The 25,179-nt window shown below is 31.3% G+C and overlaps 1 protein-coding gene across 1 annotated transcript in view; it reads right to left on the bottom strand.

Moving 5' to 3' along the window:
• The window catches only part of LOC145239994 (IgGFc-binding protein-like), a 266,786-nt gene that overhangs the window by 124,035 nt on the left and 117,572 nt on the right, over positions 1–25,179 (bottom strand). Inside the window, exons 30-36 of the mRNA XM_080103577.1 lie at positions 22,144–22,412; positions 21,475–21,665; positions 16,867–17,050; positions 13,545–13,568; positions 9,252–9,373; positions 1,620–1,743; positions 480–724 (exon numbers count right to left, since the gene is read on the bottom strand). Of these exons, the coding sequence (XP_079959703.1) occupies positions 480–724; positions 1,620–1,743; positions 9,252–9,373; positions 13,545–13,568; positions 16,867–17,050; positions 21,475–21,665; positions 22,144–22,412 (1,159 nt within the window). The remainder of the gene's footprint in view (positions 1–479; positions 725–1,619; positions 1,744–9,251; positions 9,374–13,544; positions 13,569–16,866; positions 17,051–21,474; positions 21,666–22,143; positions 22,413–25,179) is intronic.

The raw sequence follows: 25,179 nt of genomic DNA, 5'->3' as shown, positions 1-25,179 counted from the left end.
TCGCGGTTAACCACCTGAAGAAAGCCAGAGGATTAGTTGGCCGAAACGTCGTGAAACAACAACACCTATGAAGATGAAGCTAATAGTCCGCAGATAAATAGATAGATATACAAATTTCTCAGCTCAAGGATTCAAATAAAAAAATAATAATATATAATGCTACGTAGAATTATTGAGAAAAACATAAAGTTTATACATCGACGTTTGCAATTTGCACCAATCCATATTGTTCCAATTTACTTGCCTCCCAACGAGAGCAGAGTTAGACACAAGATCAGTTTTTAATGTGGGGAAAAATCCAGCTCCTAAGAAAGGACTGGATATGGACAAAAATAAAAAATTGTCTCAGTCATGAAAGATTTCTCCTCCAGTAATCGAGTACATGAAAATGAAGTATATCAAAACATATACTACACTGTGATCTTGGCCCGAAGATTGTTATTCTTTTATAAACCATAGAATAAATAGTTACAACTTACGAGTACTTTATTTCGTGGTAAAAGTCTAATTGTAACACCATTCAGTTTGACATCGACCATTCGGGTATAAGATACGCGCGTGTTTCCACGATGTTCATTCTTAACTTCAACAGCAAAGAAATGGGGTGCTCCCGTTGTGTTTGTGGCCAAAGTATATTTGCAAATTCCCATGAAATGGATCATCTGTCCATCAAATGTACGATAATGAGGATCACCGGATGCTGAGCAGGAACAATCTGGTTCACCTGGAAAAAAAAAGAAAGCATATTAATAAGTTGATGACAATTGGATCAACGTGGGTGAACATGAGAAGCCAATACGTTTACAATAGAACGTATGCGATTATGATATGAACTAGCAACACTGTCTGTCAGTATTTCGTAATGAAATATTTCATGCATAATATTAAATGTTGTTAATGTTGCTAATGGCATAATTTTATGCTTTGCCTTCATTCGGTTTATTGTTAAATACGTAATAGGCTTACGTGAAGCCACTATATACAGATGTTGAATTCTTAAAAGAAAGCTAGGGCTACCAGATCAGGCTGTCTAACGATATTGGCTTCCTGAGAGAAAATGCGCCTAACATTAATGTTTTTTTTTGTTTTTGTTTTCTATTCTCTTTTGCAAATGTTCTGCAAAACTAAAAACAAAAGCAACAACCCCTTTCCCCCTTTCCTTTTTCTCTTCTCCCTTTCTCTTTCTCCTTCCCCCACTTCCCGACAGGTTTTCTTACTTAAAATGTACAAAATCACCAAATATTAATAAAATAGCCCTTTTGTCTCTCCTATTGCAAAACTCATTTATAATTTATAATTATTAAAATAGTTTTTTTTCTGCTTATGAATTATTTAAATCTATAGAGTTTTTTTTTAACTTAAACATTCTATTATAATAAGCGTATATGATTTTTTTTTATGAGTCGAAATCTAGCGATTTCATTTTCCATAGCTGAATTCATTAGATAACTAATTAAACGTTAACATTTTTCTTGTAACATAAATATCCTGTAATAATAAGCATATTTGTTTTTTTTTATGAAACGAAATCGAGCGATTTGAGTTTCCATAGTTGAATTGGTTACATACCTAAATACACGTTAACATTTTTCTTGTAAAATAAAAGGAAAACCACTCACCAACTTCGTAAACAGATAAAGCGAAGAATCCACCGCAAATCTCACCAGACTTGCATTTCATGTTACAGTTTTTAGCCGGGCCATATTTCTTATAATTTCCTCCGCAAAAACATTGCTTGCCATACTGAATAAGAAATTAATACAGAAATAGAAATAATAAATTCATTGCAATAAAAATTCGAGTTTTAACACATTTATTAAATACTATATGCTCTTAATCTGCTGTGATATGAATCGGTATTTATTTGTGTAGTCATATATATACATGTATATTACTCTCTAGCTCTCTTTCATTGGTTATATATATATATATATATATATATATCTATTATATCTATAAAAACAGAGATGTGTGTGCACCAGACGATTTCTGATTGGTTAATCCAATAATCACATCTCCTAAAAAACTATGGTTCCTACGCTCTTACCTTTACCATAAAATATTATGGCTTTATTTATTGTCCATCTTGGAAGGGTTTAATTTTTTCATAACTTGTTATTTACAAATTAAAAAATACGAAACTTACACAATCTAACAATCCAACCTACGACATCACGGCCGCCATTCTGGTGCTAGCCGCAGACCCGTACACACAACACGAAAACAATGTTTTGAAAATCTAGCAAAAATAAATTTTCCTGGAATTTTTCAATATTTAAAAATAAATTATGCCGGCTGATAAAATTTTAAAACTTTTTTTTAAAGATAGAAAGATAAAATTTAAAAATACTTATATATATATATATATATATATATATATATATATGAAACTAAACTAAAAAAAACGCGCGTTCACTCGTGGTTTTTTCATTTCGGGTTTGTATTACTGTACACATAGATTCGAAAAAGTTGTCAAAAAACAAATATATAACAAATGAATGTTATTAGAGGCAAGAAAAGTTACTTTTCTACCAAACTGGATATATTTTTCGTGTTTTTATTCAATGTAACATATTTATTTAGCTCGAAAAACGGGGCTGTATTAGTGTACACATAGATTCGAAAAAGTTGATAAGATACGAAACAATATGCATAATATAAACACAGCACGAAAACACGCGCACACACGCGCACAGACTCACGTCCACTACCGTCCTTGGCTACATCACGTTGTTATGGCAACACGATAAACACAAAGTAAATTTGATTTTCTTCATTTCTACGCAAATATTACGCAAATATAAATCATATAGAATATCTGTATGAATATAATTACACGTAATGGTTAAATAAAGATGATCATCGTATAAGAGAACCAAAAAAAAAAAACTAATAGGGAACTAATTAAAAACGATAAAAAATATGCACATTAGCAAGATCTTTTGTAGATGAATGCAATTCCACGACTCATAAATAACAAAGTTGTATTTTCTTTTTAAATAAATAGAAAAAACGGGTGTTGATAAGACTATCAATACACACAAAAAATATAGATTTATTTTTGGGTAAAGTTCCCCCGGGTTTTCCTTTCACTTCAGTAAATAATGGTCTTTTGTTATATATATGGCGTACTATTATCCTTATATATATGATGTTTATGTTTATATATATATATATACATATATATATATATATATATATATATATATATATATATATAGTCTTTGAAGTTTTTAACCTTTAAAACTATACAAAAAAATATTTTTTATCATTCGTTAGAAAAACATCTAGTCAGTAAGTTATTTAATCACCTGCAATCACTGCATCAACTCGCTCTCGAATTTACTATAGTACCAATAATTTATTTTTCAAGGGATCATCAGTTGTTTACCATGAAACACTGTTTCGGGGATTTAATATATATATATATATATATATATATATATATATATATGTGTGTGTGTGTGTGTGTGTGTGTGTGTGTGTGTGTGTGTGTGTGTGTGTATCTCGGCGTTTCGGTTCGCCAATCTCATGCGGGCTTTCCTATTGACTATCCTTCTTGAAAAAGCCCGCATAAGACGCATATATTATTTAAAATAGGGGCAGACAGGTCTAGAAGCTCGACGTTTCGCCCGTCTTAAGCAGGCTTTTTCAAGAAGGGTGGTCAATAAGAAATCTCGCATGAGATTGGCGAAGCGAAACGTCGAGACTCTAGTTCTCTCCGGCCCATTTTAAATTTCATATCCGCTTTAATAATAATAATAATAATAATAATAATAATAATAATAATAATAATAATAATAATAATAACAACAACAACAACAACAACAACAATAATAATAATAATAATAATAATAATAATAACAACAACAATAACAATAACAATAACAACAACAATAATAATAATAATAATAATAATAATAATATATATATATATATATATATATACATATATATAATTTCTTGAATATACGATTTTATATTATTTCATAGTTTTGTATTTCGAAGTTTCTATTTGAAGTAAAATAAGCATTTATAATTATTGAAATAGTCTTTTTCTAAATTATGAATTAGTTAAATATATAGATTTTTTTCTCTTAACGTAAATATCCTGTAATAATAAGCATATCTGGTTGTTTTTTTTTTTTAATTAAACGAAATCCAACGGTTGGATTTTCCATCGCCGAATTGCTTAGTTTTTAGCCGGATCATATTTCTAATAATTTCCGTTGCACAAATATTGTGTTCCATACTAATATGAAATGAAGACAGAAAATATAAACTAATTACAATAAGAATATGACTTTTAACACATTTATAAAAGACTATATGCTTTTAATCTGATGTGAAACTCCTCGGTATTCACTTGTATAAACAAACAAACGCATACCCCCCACACATACATACATATATATATATATATATATATATATATATATATATATATATATATATATAATATGTTTATGCGAGAATGTCTCTCACGTGTGTACATGTTTTCCCTAATATTTAACATACCCGTGGGGTTTCTACTCATATATCAAAAGCATTTTGCCTGTAAGTTATTTTCCTACCCTACTGACACCGAAATGGCTCGGACAATTTTCGGAAATTTCACACACATATACTTTATGATTCTGAGTGTTCGCAGTTAGGTTAGTAATCGGAATACCTTCGAGAAGTATTGAACATCGATAATCGAAAATGCCCGATTAAAGAAGGAGCAATCCGTAACGAATCAGAGTTAACACCTGTATACAGCCTAATCAAGTGCATTTGGGAAGTTTTATTATCGCACAAGCAGAAAGGTCAGGCGTATCAAATCAAAATATTGATAGGATAGGGACGCGTCTGAGCTCCAATCTCTGGTCCCCCACGCCAATCTTTCATAATAAACACCCGTCTAGCTGAAACCACTGCCAAAAGTTTTCCCCACTCTTTATCTGTGACAAAATCAAAACGTAGATTCCATGAACAAAGCCTCTTGTTTAGAAGTGCACGCCTGTGGAACTCTCTTCCGTTTGCTTGTTTCCCACCTGACTACAACTTGGACGTCTTCAAGTCCAACATAAACAAATTCCTGATGAACCGCCCCCTTAAGTAAGACACTTTATCAAATCTCCAATACTAACGATTACTACGATACTAACCCAATGATTACTGTATACGCAATAACCCTTATCCCCGAGTGGCTTCCGGGCCTTGATAAGTTTAGACTACAATTAGGTACGGGCAAAAATGGACGGACAAAAATGGGGGACCTAGTTTTGAAAGTCGATTTATCATAATTTTTTTTGTAGGTTTCCGACTACTTTTTATTGTATTTGAAAAATTAAAGACTAAACTTAATTTCCAAAAGGAAAAAAACATTTGTACACGTGAAAAAAAAGTTATGAAAAATGTTTTTACGGCGAGCTAACCAATTCAGCTAAATTTTGAAGTTAAATAAATTCATTGTAAAAAAATCCTTTAAAAGATAAATATTAGTTTTCTGGGTCTATTTCAAAGATAATTAGTAAAGTAAAGACCTAAGATATTGAATTAAATAATAAAAAACACATTTTTTTTGTACAAAACATAAATTAATTAGCCCAAAACCGAGTGATTCTGGCGTTCGCAAAACGCAACAAACTAACATTTTGTAAACACGAAAATTACGAAGGCCCAAAATTTCAGGCAGTTGAAAGACTGTGAAAATGACGTCATGTAATTAAAATGGAGGAAGTTCTTTTTTTTCTCCAGTCGCGCATCCGTACATTCATTTTTTGAACATTTGTATTAATTTTTTCATGTTTTAATTTTATTATTATTCTATGTTCCTATTTTTAAATTAATTTTTTTCTTTGTTCAATATTATATAAAAATTTGTTATGTCGAAAGTTGCACATTCTTGCGAGCAAGGAAATTATTAAAATCTTGCATATAAAAATTATTCGAAACCCGTAATTTATAAAAAACGTAGAAATAGTTTTTGCAATCATAATTTTTTTGTGTGAAAATATTAAATAAGCAATGCTTAATTCAATAGTAATATCGGTAGTTCGAGAAATTCATTTTTCTTCGAGTTATATCGAATTCATTAATACGGGCTTCAGGGGCTTTTTTTCATAATGTTCCTATAAAAATTATTTTACTTTATTTTTATTGTTACAAATTACGATGCTTTATTTATATAGACAACAAAAATAAATTGCGTTTTTTATTTACTACTGAAAACCATAACTTTAGTAAAGGTATTTTTTGTTTAAACAAAATAATACATTTCCACTCAGACTTAAATAAAAATAATTAGTTCATTATATTCCGTGATTATTATTTGATAAATACTGAAAATTTTATTAAAATTTGTTAATTTCCTTATTTTTTGTGATTTTTTAGTAAAAGGAGGAGTCAAAATATTCATACATTTTGAGCATCGGCATTCATTTTTCCGTACCTAACCACAAATTATGGTAAATATAGTAACGTTCCACCAGATTCTATGTGCCCACAGTTCAAATATCTTTGCTGGTTTAGGTTTTATTTAACAAATTACATTTTCAAATTAATAAACATCTTCAAATTAATAATCATTTTCAAATTAATAATCATTTTCAAATTAACAAAATGTAATTCAATCCATCTACTGAATACTGAATTCGATAATTTCCATTTTTAATTTTCCTTTCGAATTTTAAAGATTAAAGAATTATGACATAAACTACCAACCATCATTGTTAATATTTCGCCACGAAATATTTTATGCAGAATACTTAATGTTATTAGACACATTTTTATACTTTCCTTTCATTTAGTTGATTATCAAACAGGCAGGGTGACCAGAAGCTGCCCGGCATTGAATGATGATCAACGAATATTTCATACTCCTGTTTTAATTGTTATCAAAATCGGTGAAATCTTCCATTTTTTATCAAATCGATTGACAATCTGTTCTAATTGGGGACCCATCGCGATTCATCGGTAAGAAACTCACATGCCTTTCGCAGTCTACATTGCTCTGTAGAGAACCTATTTTGATGTCATAAAATTATTGTTATATATGACTAGCAGGCTGTCCGGCATTGCCAGGTCATAAAATACGCTTAAACATGATATTTTGATTAATGCAGATTTCGTATTTATTATTATATTATACCGGACCCAATATATAGTAATGATTTATAATTTAAAAAAATAACTCGTGCGCTACTACACAGAATCGAAACCAAAACGTTTAGCTTATAATTTACTTTTTTCTCTTGGACGTAAATGTCTAAGCTATGAAGACACGTTTTGTTGCAAGGCTAAAAATTAAAACATGAAATAATAGCTATTACGTTACGCATACATATTCGTAATGCCGTCTTTCGCAGTCACCTGAAATATTCCATTTTTAAAATATTTACATTTGCACCGATTTTCCCCGGCTAAGATCGAAATAAAGTTTCGCATAGGTTCGAATACCCTATATATAAAGTTTCATGTCTGTAGACCAGAAACTGACAGAGGAGTTTGGAAAGCAAAACTTTTTAAAACAAATATATATACGCATACATAAATATATATAGAAAGAGGTTTGTAATTAGTATAAGCTTTTTTTTTTTTTTGAAATATTACGCAAGTATAAATCATGTAGAACATCTGCATGAATATAATTACACGTAATAGTTAACTAAAGAATGAAATTTGGTCATAAAATCCATAGAAATACCGACAGAAATATGATATTTGAAAACCGCCAGTGTTCTGGCGGCATTTCAGAGTAAAAGAAAAGAAACTTTAATAAATAACACCAAATAATTGTTAATTAATTAAATTCTCTTTTTATCAAAAGCTTTATGCACATCTAAAATGTCCTGCTAGCTCAGAAGACCGATAGCATGACCTGGTGTTTCCACGGATAATAGCGATGATGAGACGCTTTTAAAGACAATTGAAAATGTAACTTGATTCACAGAGACAAAGCTGTTGTGGAATTATGCGTGGCGGGCCTGTCTTCATGGCGATCACTTAGAACAAAATTCTGTTCTGAAAACCATTATATTTTGTTTTGTTTATTTTTTCCCCGCAGACCACTCGACGATAAAGGTTAATGAGTGTACAGTAGTCAATGGGGTAATATCATAGTAATCGCTATTAATTGAACTTTGGTAAATTGCATTACTTAAGGGCAACGGCTCATCAAGAATTTGTTTACGTTGGACTTGAAGACGATCAAATCAGACTGTCAGCTGGAAATCAGGAAAACGGAAGAGAGTTCCGCAGGCGTACAGTTCTATGAAAGAAGCTTTGTTCATGTTAGGTTTTGGACTAGAGAAAGAGTGAGAGAAATTATTGGTAGTGGTTTCAGTTAGACAAGTGTTTTTCGTGAAAATTTGGCGAGGGGGGCCATAGATTGGAGCTCAGACGAGCACTTTCCATCAAAATTACGATAAAGCAGAGACAGGTTCGCAACGTGTTTTCTGTCGAAAACACATTGTAGGGAATAGAAAAAAGCATCCCCAAATAGGCTATGAAGTCTATTTTGAACTCTGTCAAGGAGGTATAAGCTGCTTCTAGCAGCCCCTTTCCAAATGTAGCAACAGTACTCCATCCTTGGATATAACTAGCTCTTATATAAGCAGAGAATTGCATCAGCAGTGAGATATCTACTGGAGCGGTAGAATCATCCTACCATTATTCCAACGACCTTGGCAACGGATTTGATGTAAGTGTTCCATTTCAGATCAGGAGCAAAGGTCAAACCTAGAAGTTTGTCAAAACACGAAGACTTCCCAAGACGAGAGCCATTCATTTCAATTGATGACAGATTGGGATCAAAGCGTTGATGATGTAAAGATAAAAGCTTGGTTTTGATGCATTAAAATTAACTAACCACCTCTTTCCCCATTGTACCACGTGCCTTAAGATCAGAGGAGAGAGAATCAGAGAGAACTTGGTCGTTTACGGCCTTTGAAGTGCTGCCGATTCTGTTACTGGAGGTAAAAGACTCGACTGAAGTCGCATCTCATGTAAGGGATATACAAAGGGAAACGCTGTCAGAACGGCAGACAGTTTTCCAGTTCTTCTGTGGATGTCGCTCATTCGAGGATCGACGGGAAAACGTTAATTTGTGTTTGCAAAAATTGATATAACAGAAAATTCTTTAATAAGCGCAGTATACTTTGTTACCTATTTATTAGTAAAAAACATATATTGTTTGTTAATTCTAAATGGCGCAATAAATGCTATGACAGCACTTGATTCGAAATATATTTCTTAATATGACGTACCTGTACACCAGCTGTTGAAAGTCCACTTTTCTTGCAAATCTTTATACATTCTCCGATGGATGCCACATTTTGTTTAAAAGTCATTGCCCGAAATATTTTATCTTTGTAACATCCAATTACACCTGAAAAACAGATTTCAAATTTAATAAAAAAAATTTTCCATTAAAAGTTTAAATTAATAAACGTACCATACAAAAAGATCAAAGTGTAGTATCTGTTCTTCAGATCCACACTTCAATTTCTTGTTCTCGGTCAGTGGAGGAGAAATCCTTCACGACTGAGACAATTTTTATTTTTGTTCCTTTTCTCCACATTAAAAAACGACCCTGGTGTCTCACTCTGCCCTGTGGAGAGGCATTGTGAATAGGAACTACAACTTGTCCTATAAAACATCTGTCTATACATTTCGTGCCCCAGGGGTCTGTGTCCTTTCATTCTTTCTGACTTTTTTTTAATATCCTGTTTTCCTAATGTTTTCAATGTAATTAATAATAATTAATTATTCCACTAACGTTTAGTCATTAAACTTTTAATTGAAACAACTTTTAATAAAAAATATAATAATAATAATAATAATAATAATAATAATAATAATAATAATATTAATAATAATAATAATATTAATAATAATAATATTAATAATAATTATTATTATTATTATTATCATCATTATTATTATTATTATTACAAATAAAATATTAATACATGCCCCTTTACAGAGATTAAAATCTATTTATAATAATGCTTAACCTTTTTTCTATAATCCTTATTCTAATTTTTATCAAAATCGATTATACGTTTTTAATGCTAGAAAATATCTAAAATTTAGGCTTAAGCTTAAGGGGTCTAAAAAACTGAAATTCAATGAATGTTGTTTAATTGATGTCTAATGATTATGGATACATTTTAATGCAAATCTGAAATATTTGATTTTATAATATCTAATTATGAAATGATAAGGATATTGCTGTGGACAGTTATTCATACACTAGATATAGATAGTAGATATGGGGACTCTTCTGAACAGTATAAATATAAGTAAGTACTCACTTGTGCGTTTATTTTGTAGTACGTTATATTGGCGTTAATTGCTACAACTCTCACCTTCTATGTACAAGAGAGAACGATAAAATTGTCGCCGTAGAAAAGACGACATGGTTCAATTTCTGTTTGATGAAAACAGGTTTTCTTTTTTTGTTGCAGATCATCTGCTAGTTGGCCAGTTGTGTACAAATCCCGAAAGCGATAGGGGGCTTCTATCATGGCTGAAAGTGACACAATGTTAAACGAGCTAGATCAGGGATGCGCCGCTGTGTAACTCATGCTCTCTACCTATCCAAGTTATGAAAATAGAACCATTGCCAACATCCTCAAAATACATCGTTGGATTGTCACGAATAACAGAGACGTGCCCAGGGTGAAGAAAATAAAGTTTCCGGCAACGGTTATAGTCTTTGGTGTGGTTTCAAGTCAGGACCACATCATGTCACCTGATATCTTTGAAGTCGGCTTGAAAGACAACAACAAAGCATAACTGGATATGATGAAGAATGTGGTGATCCTCTGCTGCAATCAGATGGTGCTGGTAGACCCTGGGTGTGGCAGCAGGACTCGGTGCTGGCCCACAAGTTCAAAGAGACCCAGGCTTGGCTTCAGAAGGAGAGCAACGATTCTGTACTTTTTCTCTCAGTGGCACCCTCATCCTCCCCGACTTGAACCCGCTGGACTATTTTTTTATCATATGTTGAGAACATTACCAACATGACGTCCAACAACACCAAAGCCAGCCTGATCGCCGCCATCCGCCGAGTATTCGCCGAGCTCTCGCCGGTGCTTGTGGAAAAGACATGCTCTCAGTTTCGTACCCGTATCGAGGCGATGATGTAAGCTGAAAGCGGCCATATTGAATAGATGCCAGCATTACTACATAATCAAGTTACCCGGAATGTCATAATAATCAAGTTATCCTGAAATGATTTTTCATTAACATTTTTTAAATAAAGCTGTAGTGTTGTTTTCTTTCATCGTTCCACTCTGTATTCTTTATTGTTGTAAATACAAATACCTTTTACTAAACTATATCCGTGCGCGAGTGTTCTATAATACACCTTTAGGGTCACAACAAATATAAAAGTTAGTTCAAATTACTTACTATTAAACCGTTTTGAAAAGCTTCAAAATTTCTTTTTCAATTGCGAAATGTCATAAATATAATTACATTTTTTACTTGCTAACTATAAATTAGTGACCATTTTACGTAGCAATGAATTATAATGGACTTAATTTACTTACACACACGCACATGTATTATTGACCTGGTCACAGAGGAGACAACCAAGCAAGAAAAACCCTAAGCAAAATTTATCATAAAACAACAAAACTTAAGCTGGCTAGCCCGGACAGTATATATATAAAATGTAGGCCAATTTTACTATAATTTATTGTCGTAAAATTTTAACCATAAGATAGTATTATCTTCAATATATATATCTGCAAATTTTCAAGTAGTTTCAACCCTAGAACCAAAAAATATGAGCATTTTAATATTTAATTCGGCTATGAGTATAGATATATCTATATATAAATTGCCCCCAAATGGTACTATATATATATATATATATATATATATATATATATACATATATATATATATATATATATATATATGTATATATATTATATATATATATATATATATATATATATATATATATAACCGAGATAAGACACTAACAAAATTAAGATGAAAAATACTGATAGTAATAATTTCAAGGTGATCCTAGCCAAAAAAGAAAAGCTCAATATTTAAGAATAGAGCAATATATGTTTCGTGGTTAAATTTTAAATTCTGAAAAAACAACATATAGAGACACATATTCGATTAAATAATTTATTGTTTGATGAAAGGAATATATAGAAGGGATCATTTTAATTTCCTTAATCCATGGATTTTCAACAATAGCACATATCATCAGAGGAAATGCATTTCGTGTGCATATATATATATATATATATATATATATATATATATATAGTAATTTATAAAATATATATGGCGATTAAGCTATACTGAATATTCCGCATTTCATCCACTCTAAGATTCTTCACGCTTATGCGCGAATTTTGTGGTTGTCTGTCATTCGCCATATATATTTTATAAATTACTAACTAGCTCTACCTATGTATTGAGCACTTTTGAAGTAAATACTTAAAGTTTACGCATAAATTTATACTTTTGTATATTAATTTTATGCGAGTAAATTAAGTAGTTTTATATATATATATATATATATATATATATATATATATATATATATATATATTTACCAGTGGTGAAAAAACCGGACTAGAGTGCCCAATGTGTAGTCAGAGCAGTATATAGGAAATTTATTACTGTGAGTCCAGAATGAGTTTACAAATTGTTTCAGCTAGAGGAAAATCCTCAAAGAGAGGAAAAATCCAACTAGCATCATCAGAATTCATAGATGGACTATATATATATATATATATATATATATATATATATATATATATATATATATGCAGACGTGGCAATCAAATATAATCAAATATAAATCAAATCGTATATATTTATGAATATTTTAGAATTAACTATATATATAATAAGAGTTAAAATTATGAGCACCGTAACATGTTTATATTATTTCTAGCGACGGCACATTAACATTATATGCATGACGTGTGCATTATTTTATGAATCATAATCTTTTACGTATACCTAATTGTTATAGACAACTAAAATACTGAAGTCATACACACAATATGACACGATAAGCTATTTTAAAAGTGCAGTAGCTGATGATTAATCAAGTTAGAGAGAATGCGTCAAAATACTCTAGATTATAATCTAATATAACTTTTGATGTTTTCATTTGCAACTAATGATTTCATCTGAAATTTGTTACTAAGAATATCCTACTGATTTGATGCATACGTCAAAGTCTTTTGAATGAATATATATTCCAAGATGTGTGTTTGCTTGTAGATATAAAGAAAACAATGATAGGTCGAACTCAATATTTAAAATATTAACCACATTCTCTTCCATAATATTTAAAATACATTGGCCGTGTTAATGTACACAATTGTGACACGATGAGGTATCTTGCTGGTGCAATATAAGTTTATTATATCTTAAAAAATAAAGATGATTTAATTAGATTGATTGTATTTTGATCAATAGTACATGAAAATATAACATGTGTCGATAATTATAGTAAATATGATTATAGTAAATATTTTTGTGCAATAAGTTGAATAAAATAGGCTTACCTGGGACTTTTATTTGTTCGACTTCTGCAAAACAGAATGATTTTAATTGAGATTGCTTGCAAAACTATCTTAAATATTTGCAAGGAATTATGATTATTTTTGTTCTGGTATCTGCCTATATCTTAGTAAATCAAACGGCGTTTTATTACCTAACCTTTCTATTGCAGGCATGAACAAAGACTATAGATTTATTAATTTTTTTAAAAAGTTAAAAATATATTATATATTATCATTTAAAACATTTTAAAAATTAGCAATAAATAATAAATAAATACAATGCGTCATGTACGATAATTATTAGGTCGACTTGACACAATCTTTAAAAGGTGTTTTCAACCCTAATTATTTTTAACATAATAGATCTGTAATGTGAACCATTCACGCATCGGCATTCTTGAAAGATCAAACAGTTGAAAATCCCACAATCCCCACGTACCAATTTTTCAATTTTAACTCCTTAGCAGCCGTTTTTTTTCTGGGTGAAAACTGATTAAAAATTTCCCATCTGCCTGAATATCCTGTATACCAAATTTCAAGTCAGTAGATTAAAATCGGTTTGTATATAGGTTGAGAAGTGTCCTGACAAGGCTGTTAGATCGTAAACACGGTCCGACATCCGAAACATATGTAACCAAACAGATAAAACGGTAAAAAAAAAATAAAACACATATTTGCTCTGCAATAGTTTTGAGCACTCTCATCAGGTTTTTACTAATTACCAGTTTTACCATATATATATATATATATATATATATATATATACGTATATATATAAACATATATATATATAAACATACATACATACATATATATATATATATATATATATATATATATATATATTAAAATCCCGGGATACAGTGGCATCGGGACACTGTTTCTTCAGGTTACGATGTTGAATACAATATCCATTATATTTCGGGGAAAATCCCCTTTTCAAATCGTGGATATAACGGATCTATTCAAAACCTGCTTGATGAAAGAGTGAAAAAATGAATTATCATGCTTTGAATAGATCCGTTACATCCACCGTTTGAAAACGGGAATTTTTCCCGAAATATAATGGATATTGTCACACACCACTCAAGTAAGACATTTGTATTTCACACACTTGAACAATTATATGTGTATACAGACATATATGTATATACTTATTGATTTGTAAATTGTCCCTTGTTTTCGTCTTTCCTCATCAACGTAGACTTAATCCCATTCTTAGCCTTCTAATTCTCTTACACACACACGCATATATATATATATATATATATATATATATATATATATATATATATATATATAAGTTCTCAAAATATTATGTAAACTCTGTTCAAATATCAATATTATAGATCTCACGTTAATGGTCACTACAAGCTAGGTAACCATCTTTGTAAAGACCAGACGCTGCATCACATCACTTCCCACACGCGGCTAAAACACAGTAATTTCCAGTAAATTTTGCGGCTAATGATTCGATTACATAAAAATAACATTTTGGGGATATTTCTCTCGCATTGGATTCAGCAAAATCACATTACCACAACGGCTAGTTTTGATTACTGAAGTTAAGCAAACTTGTGCCTGGTCAGTAGAAAATTGGCGACCATTTAAGATGGCCAAACATTGTATAGAAGTCCTATCTGGGATATGAATATGGACCCAATTTTTCATTTGCTAAATTTTTACGGTCAGGGGAACTGACCTCTGCTTGTCATAGGTCATTCGGTTTTACTTTAAGTGAGACTCCGGATAAAGAATAATCAAATCAAGTCATTTCCACTGGGTATAATTGCTAATGATCCTATTATATAAAAATAGCATTAAACAAAATATTTTTTCTTTTCGCTTTATTAATTTGTTGAATGATATCATGAATAGAAATAGCAATAGATAAGAGTTATCGATTTCAAATCAACAAAATGGCGGAGATAGACACAATACTTCTAAAAACATTATGTAAAACCGTGTTCAAATATCAGAATTTATAATATTGTCTTATGTATGGAAAATGTAATCTGAAGTCTTATTCACGTTAATGCAAAATATCACGTTGGTGCAAAAACAATATTGTTTTCTCACATATGTTATTTTATATATGATTTCTGAATTAATTCATTGATATATATAGCCATGTTATATATCATTTGGAAGCGCATTTGTCGCTCTATCGAATCGTGTTATTCGTTACCGTTCTCAATTTTTTCAGTCATCTTTTTACAGCCTTTTCGACAGCATGGACAAAATTCAAACCCGCACAATTTTCTTGTTCCAGTTCAAACTAGGCTGAAAAGCTACCGAGACAGCGCATGATACCAATGATGCATTTGGCTCGGAAACCACTAAAGAACGTGTGGAGAACGATAGTTAAAGAAATTTCGCAATAGTGACGAAGGCATCGAAGATGAAGACGGTTGCGGCCGGCTGACTGCGGTTAATAACAAACATTTGAAAGTCTTAAATGAAGCCGATCCTCGTAAAACCACACGAGAAGTTGCTGTTGAACTCGAGTTCGACCGCACAACAGTTGTTCGCCATTTAAAGCAAATAGGGAAGTAAAAAAAAAGTTGGATAAATGGGCGCCGCACGAAGTGAACAATAATAAAAAATATCGTTGTTTCGAGGTGTATTCTACGCTCAATCTGCACTACAAAAACGACCCATTTCTCGAGTGGATTATGACGTGTGATGAGAAGTGGATCATCTACGACAACTGGCGACGTTCATCACAGTGGTGAGATGTCAGATAAGATCCACGACACTTCCTGAAGCCGAAATTGCACCAGAAAAAGGTTGTCGTGACTGTTTGGTGCTTTGCAGCTGATGTTATCCATCACAGTTTCTTGAATCAAGGCGAAACGATGGCGGTGGAGAAGTACTGTCGACAAATTGACGAAATGCACAAGAAGCTGCAACGTATGTACCCGAGATTGGTCAATATGAATGGACCAATTCTCCTCCATGCAGAAGCTAGACGAATTGAGTTACGAGATTCTGTCTAATCTGTTACCGGACCTCTAGCCCACCGATTATCACTTTTACAAGCATCTCGACAACTTCCTGGGAGAAAAATGTTTCGAAAGCCAAGATGATGCCGAATCAGCCTTTAATGACTTCATCACTTCCAGAATTCCGGATTTCTAAGCTAATGGGATGAATAAACTTGTTTCTCGTTAGCAAAAATGTGTCGATTCTAATGGTTCTTATTTCGATTAATAGAGTTTACTATAAAAGGAAGAGTAACGTTAAAATGCGACATTATTTTTGCACCATCCTAATAACATTAACCGATTCAAACAATAAAAATTAAATAAAGCGTTTTCAGTACCTGTTGATACGCATTTCCCGCCTTTGAAATTAAATCCTTTTTTGCAGACACAACCACGAACTCCATCGAGAAGACCGCATTCACTATTGGCTCCACACGGTTTCATCTTTTCGGTTATTACTTTACCCTTGAGTTGGCAAGTTACTTTTGATTGGCATTTTGAATCAGTAAAAACTTCTTTCAGCTGACATGACAAAAATCAGACATTATAGGATTAGTTACAAAAAAAAAAAAATTAAAAATCTTGTAAAACGTCATAAAATTGGATAGAGAATCAAATTAAACAGAACATCGTTTATCGTTTTTCAGGATTAATATTTATGCCAGTTTTTATATATATATATATATATATATATATATATATATATATATATATATATATATATATATATATACTAGACTACCCGTGACCCGTTGGGTCAGTATGTTATATTAGCTATGGAATTCATGTATGAGCGTGACACTTGTGACGTAAAGAAAAGAGGGTTTTTTTTGACATAACAGAAACATTTCTACGAAAGTATATTAAAATGAAAAAAGAATATAGATAGATTTTCTGAGCCGTTATGTTTATTATAATTAATTATTTTTGAAAAAACAATTTACAGTTACTGAATTATAAGTGGTTCGCCATACTTATAGGTAAATGTGCACTGAACAGATACCATAATACTTATTATAGTAAAATTCAAAGTTTGATGTATCTTTTTTTAAATGAAATTGTTGTTACAGAATAGTTAAAAATAACGCACAAAAATGAACGATGTAAAAAAAGCAGAAAGTATTAAAATTGTTTATTTGGATAATTTAAACGCGAAAAAAACAAACAATTGGGACGCTAAAAACGTACACAGTAAAACAATACGTTTTGTGTTTGCGTTCATTATTTATAATGGAAATGAAAAATGTAAAAAAAAAAAACATATTTGCGGATTAATGGCATCCGGACGGTTTACTCAAACATGGAAAAAAATATTTCCTAATCGTGTAAAATTACCTATTTTTCCTAATAATCGCCCAAAAATCGAAAATTAAACATAATTTTCCTACGAATCGAACGCCGAAAACAGGAGATTATGTTTAAAAAATAAACAATTATAAAACGTTTTGATGGAAAGAACGTGTGTTTATGCAGTTATTATACCGATTTGGGACGTCCGAAACGTATTATGGTGTGTTTTAATGAACGTTTTATGGGCGAAACGGTTTTTTGTATTTGTAACGAAAAATTACAAAAAAAAATGTTTTCGGATTTATTTATTTATGTTAAGAGTGTAGATAGAAAAGGTTCTAAGTTTATTAAACAATGGAGAAGAAATATAAAATAAAAACTCTTCCCATGTTAAATAATAATTTCGAAATAATAACGTTAATATTTAAGTGCGCAGCTCAAAATCTGCAAAAGAAGCGATTTGTGTTTATTTGCAACCTGATGTCGCAAACCGGAAAGTTGGTTACACCACTCGTTACAAGGTCACTTGAGTTTTATAATATATATATATATATATATATATACATACATGTATATATATACATATAATAATAATAATAATAATAATAATAATAATAATAATAATAATAATAATAATAATAATAATAATAAAAACAGAGCTTTAAATTAGAAATTTACAAATAGTTTTTATTATTCAGCAGAATATTCCAAAACTTGTGTACTAGGAAATCCTTAATCCGCGAAGTGTAAAAAAAAAAACTAATTCTTCTCACCAGAGGAAAAAGAAACTTTTAGCAAAATAATCAGATTATCATGCTAAATATTAGCATTTCTATGTATTTGGTGGTTACTGCATAGGATGAAACTAAAGGTTTTATAGGTTTTAGCCACAAAACTTAAAACACATAAAATATAAATATGGAAAAAAGTTAATGCGGACATTTCATTCAGCGTTCAACATTAAGCCAACAAGCAACCGACCGTATACAAAGAAAAGTTCTACTATCTTTAGTGAATGAATTGTAGCTTTTTTCATTTGCTTAGGTGTAAGATATAAATAAGTATATTCATATCTAATAAAATGCGTATTATATACGTTTGAAGCCGAAACAACGCAGTATTACAAAATAAACAGATATTTATTTTGTTTATAATTTATATTGAAATTCATAAATATATTACGAAACAAAACTTCATCTTCAATATGTCTTTCTTCCTTTTTTTTCTTTTTTTGCCATGTTGTCGTTGGAGCAGAGAATCAGCAAGTAGAACAAAAAAAATAAATAAAGACATACTGAAGATAAAGTTTTCCTTCGAAATATATTTATGAATTTCAATATAAATTTCAAACAAAATAAATATCTGTTCATTTTGTTATAATGTGTTGTTTTGACTTCAAACGTATATAATACGTACTTTATTTTATTCAAACTCAACCAGCGCTTCTAAGGAACAAAAATCTTAATATGTTTATATCTTTTTTCGGAGTTTGCTTTTTCCTGGATTAGTAAACATTTTTTCCAAGCTTTCTGCCTATATATATATATATATATATATATATATATATATATATATATATATATATATATATATATATATATATATATATGTATATATATATTTAAAGTGATGGTTATGTAGTTCCAACGAGAGAAAAAAATGTATATTTAAAAGAGTGTAGCCATCAACAATTGTGGTTTTTTTTTTTAAAGGTTTTCATCATATTTTTATTTTAAAATATTTTTATAACGCGTTTCCAGCTTAGGGTGTGCTCTCTTCAGATGTTTTCTTAAAAAGTTTTTCTTTAAAATGGGAGTTTGAAAAGTTATGTTTACCTCTGCTGATACTAAATGTGTTCTCAGACATCCTGTCTCCAACCGTAAGTGTTCAAAGTGTCCGGTCAAAGTTAGATTCAAAGAGGGCGCTTTTGGTCCATTTGGTGAAGGTTTTTATGTTTTTTTTAATGTTTTTTTTAAAAGACTTTCTTTCCCCATGTATAGCACACGCTCACACACAATCACACACGCATATATATACATGCATGTACATGTACACATGCTCACGCATACGCACGCAGGCACATACACATATACACACGCACATACATAGAAATATATGTAGGAGCATACATATATACATACCCACCTACACACTCACACATACATATACCTATTGAGCTTATTATATATCTACAGTTCTATGGGCACTGTTCTTTAAAAGTATTAATACATGAAAATAAACTCTGCTCTTTAGACTCTAAGCCTAATTCCCTGTAGAAAATATAAAAGATGTATATATATATATAATTATTTTTTCACTATAATAATTAATTACCTACAAGCACTAGTGCTTCATCCTTTCGAGAATCTTCAGTGCACGATTTACACCAGTCGACGGATTCGAACTCGGCCACACGAGCCATCTCTGGCTCGATTAGCAAAGACCGTATTCGATAGGCTACCATTAATCGCATGAAATAACGTTGAATTTAAAGATTTTAATTTTAAATGTTCTTTACGTCAATCACACAGTTATCTAATCGTACTACGATAATCTATGCATAAGAGCTAAACTGGCCGACTTAATTTAACTGAAAGTGCTCAACGATAAGAAACGAGTTTCTTAAAGGTGATATATATATGTCTGTAACGTTATGCAAATACGATTATGTTACATTTGTGTATGTGAGTTATTTATACATGTTCCAGTATATTCAAAATGTTTCGTAACCTTTCAATCTCAAAGAATATTTAACGTTATTAGACAAATAAATAAGAATCAGAGAAATACATTTACAAAAATATTAATTAATGAACAAAAATCTATAAATATTTTTTTTAATGTCAGATATTTCAAGTCCGTTTATTCCTATATAGAATAACAAGTATCTTGTTTTATAACTTACTCATCCAGTAGAATCCAAAACCAGCATCGAAACCTAGTAAATAGCGCTATTTTTTTCTCTTCTCTCGAACTTCTTTCCCACAGAAAAAGATGCCGCGAGCCTGTTAGCTCTATCACTATTTACATGGCAAGTGCTCGACTGAACTCTAATCTATGGTCTCCCTGCCAAACTCTGAGAAGAACACTCGACTAGTTGCAATTACTCTAAACAATTTCCCGCCCTCTCTATATCTCTGCCTAAATCTAAGGTCTGCTGCCCGGTGGAATACTACATGCTAGCGTTCAAATTCAATATAAACAATTTTTTGTTGAGTCGTCTCGATAGATAATTAAATTCTACCCAATTTACACCATAATCGATTACTAAACTATCAAACTATCATCTTACATTTATAAACCCTTATCCACGAGTATCCCTCGGTCTCGATAAATGATAGCTTCCAAGTAAAAAAAAATCTACTTTTAAATTCCTGATATTTCGAAAAAATGTTTTGTATATTTTAATTTGCTTACATTCAAGTAGTTTCCAATTCTGACCCATTTTTTACCCATTAAAAACTATTTTAATCGACTAAAATCCCCTAAAAGAACGGTTCATAAACAATCCGATCAATTTAGGTGCCCTAGCATCGCTCTGTGACTTTTAGTTTCGGTGGAGATAGAGTTTGAAAATATGGAGACAGATAGACAAACAGACAGACATACATATAGACTTTTCTGTATAAGATTTCAAGATGGAATAATTTACTTACATTCAAATAGTTTCCTTTATGTTGACAACCACATTTTGAAACGTGAACACATTTATTACCGCTAAGAATGAATCCTCTTTTACAAACACATCCTTCTGCACGAGCTGTACATTTTGGCTTCCGGTTGGTGCAACTAGGTTGACATTCAAATGCGTTGAATTGATAAACTTTATTTGATTCACATTTCAAAGCTGCAAATATAAATAAAATATTTTGAAATATGCAGTTTATATTCGTGTGTTATAATTTCATTATTACATTGATGGTTGCAGAAATATCTTTTTTCTTGTGTAGGTTTATAGTTTCAGAAAAACATACTACACTTTGAACCAAGATTTATATTGAAAACGTTAATAATTAGTTAAAAAAACATATAACGTTTTGAAACAAGTTTTAAATTAAAAACGATAATTAGTTAAAAAAAACACACCACATTTTGAAACAAGTTTCATATAAAGAAACATTAATAATTACTTTTAAAAACACACCACAGTTCGAAAAATGTTTTTATTAAAAAGATTAATAATTAGTTTACAAAAAACACAAACAACATTTATAACAAGTTTTATATTAAAAACATTAATAATTAGTTTACAAAAAACACATACCACATTTCGAAAAACGGTTTTATATTAAAAACATTAATAATTATTTACAAAAAACACATACCACATTTCGAAACTCTTCTCCAATTAACAGCAATTCCGAATTCCTCACATTCGCGCACAAATCCTTCAATCGATTCGCAAAAAACGTTGTTGATATTTTCTTTGTTTCCTTGATACATACACGTGTCAATTTTGCAAGATTCAATGTACTCTTTCACACGGATCGGACCGAGCTTTCTCCTGCACGCAGTGAAAGTAGCATGCATGATGACGTCACATCTTTTTGTTTGTGATGCCGGGCATTTCATGTTGACGTCGCTTACGTCACATCTGAAAAAAAAATATATAAAAGTTATGGGCAAAAATAAAATACAAAACAGCTATTGTGATTAATTTCAAAAGATACGAAAGAAATTTTATCATCGCATATGCGTAACTGCCCACCGTATAATATCAACTAAGCTATTACACTTTACCCCCGTTTTTAGAACTTTAATTCAAACCATTATGTATAAAAATAATTCTATAAAATTAACAGTGGATTCTCTACAGTGCAATGTAGTCTACAATGTATTGTGGACTAAGTCACAGAATGGAAACATGTGAAGCTTCATCCCTGTACGTCGGAGTGGATCCCCGACGAGAGAAAGTAATTCTTCGAATTTATTGATTAATTTCAACATATTGACAAACAATTTTTATTTATAATAATCCAACATATCGTAGTTCTAATCCATGTTTGTTTTTTTAATAGACCCATAAAAATAGAAATAAACACTAAAATCTATATATCGATCTCGAGGTTATGTATATGTATATTTATAGTTATTATAATGTAATATAATTCAAAGGTTTATTATTTACACAGGTCCAACAATTTAACATAAATAACTGATCCGTGTGCGATCATTTCTGAGTCGATGCAATTTTTTTTTTTTTTTAAATAAGGTTTCTTTCTCGGCACATGACTTGCACCTTCAAATAGAAAGTTTAGATATAGGATCAAAACTAAAGATATTAGACAGGGCCGGGCAGAAACAGAAAATTATTTTTTTTATCTATCTATCTGTTTATCTATCCATCTATCTATCTATCTATCTGTTTATCTAATTTTCTATCTATCTTGTTTGCTAGCTAGCTTGATACCTACCTACCTACATAGCTAGCTAGCTACCTATCTGTCTCTATATTTATCTATCAATCTAGAGTTGAGTGGACATCAGAGAATTAAATCGTCATGTTTTGACACATTGTCAAACATGTCAAACTCTGGGACTAAGACCTTTGCACTGGACGGGGACGGACGTGACGTGTCAAATATCACATATCCCGGTTTGCATAAGGATAGAGTTGAGTTAGATTGGAGACGTTGTATAAACAATATGGGTTAAGAATGTTTACTCATGAGGGAGACTGAGAGAGCTCAGAATGGAGACATAGAAAGACCACAAGCCAAATTCACTCCAATTGTCCCTGGGAGTTAATAGAAATATATATATATATAAACAATAATTAGACTTGGATCCGTCTGTATATGTCTTTGTTACAGCAGGTTCCAGCTCCCACAAAGATGATTGACGAATCCCCCAGGTAGGACCAAAAGACAGATGAGGCCAACGGCAGAAACAGGTATGTCGTCAATGTGTATGTGCATCCGGATTATATGTTCTGACACGCACGCACATACACCTAGACAGGTCATGTACCTTAAAGTAGACATCAAGGATTTAAAGACACAAAGAACACGAACCAGAAATGATGTGTCACATGTCACGTGTTCCGATTTGTACACGCATAGTTGGTAGTTGGATATGGGACACCAAGAGAGATAGATAGGTTAAAATTGGATCTCCCCATAGAGAGGAAAATGTTACAGAGACAGAGAGAGATAGAGAGAGAGAGAGAGGAGAGTAAACGCGGAGGTAGACACGTTTACCAGAACCGAAGGTCAGCTGACCAAATTACGTATGTATGACATGATCAGCAGATCGGGGAGATTTGATTTGAGCTTTGAAGAAGACGGACGTTTTTCCGTGGTCTCCCCCTCTTAACTGGGGAGAGGGGAGACGAACGCTGACGTGTGTGAAGAAGAACCACACAAGCAGATTTCACCTCCACTTCTGCAGAACCTCTGGGGAAAGTGAAATAAAAAAACTATAAAACCATTTCATCGTCTTGGAGTGATAAATCTTCGTCAAACAGGTATCAAGTCTCCCTCCAGGATGAGAAATTTCCAGATGGTTCAACAGCGAGAAGAAGCAGAGGTAGGTTCAGAAATTACATGTCACACACACGATTCCCTTTATGATAATCAAACACACAACCATTTATATTAGAGACAATCATATGCACACGGAATCTTTGATGTTATACAGTGCATACACCCAAACGTAAAAAGTGCCCCTAAATGAAGAACTCTATATAACATATTCAAATGTAACGAAAGCTCAATTTGGTACCCCTCAAGGATAACCTCGATGATAACGAATATATAATATATTCGTTTTGGTGCTCGTGACTAAGTCGCATCACCGATGCGATAATCGAACCTGTTTTTAAGAAAATACAACGTGGAAGCATGGAGATTTAGTGTCAAGAAAAAAGAAATAGACTGAAAAAGTGAAAAAAAAGGGACAAGAAAAACAATAAAATGTATGGAAAAAAAGAAAAAAAAGAAAGAACAGTAGAAAAAAAATACAAATCAACACACACACAACGTAGGGTCCATTAAAACACTAGGCGAATTAGAAAAATAAATAAGAAAAAAAGAAAAAAAAAGAAAAGCAATACCCACGTACAACCTTTTCCCGAAGAAAAAAAAAAGAAGACATACAGACACACAGATGTAAAACTTTATATATAGAAAATATTTTTTTAAAAAATTATCGTATTGGGAATTAGCTCGTTATGAACGAAGAAAAATATCACTTAATGTCAAAATTAGAAGGGAAAAACAAAGAATGGCCTTATTCTGAAAATTTTTAACAACAGCCAGTGAGAAAACACAAAAAACAAAAAAAAGGACATAGAACATATGACTGTAATGAGCCTTTACCAAAAAGATAAATACGTCAATCACAAATATGTGTTATGAATA

The sequence above is a fragment of the Euprymna scolopes genome, chromosome 19 (assembly GCF_053919585.1).
Source record: "Euprymna scolopes isolate OS-2025 chromosome 19, ASM5391958v1, whole genome shotgun sequence".
NCBI classification, from domain to species: Eukaryota; Metazoa; Mollusca; class Cephalopoda; order Sepiida; family Sepiolidae; genus Euprymna; species Euprymna scolopes.
The sequence above is the reverse complement of the archived record's forward strand: the minus strand, read 5'-3'. Positions and strand labels throughout refer to the sequence as shown.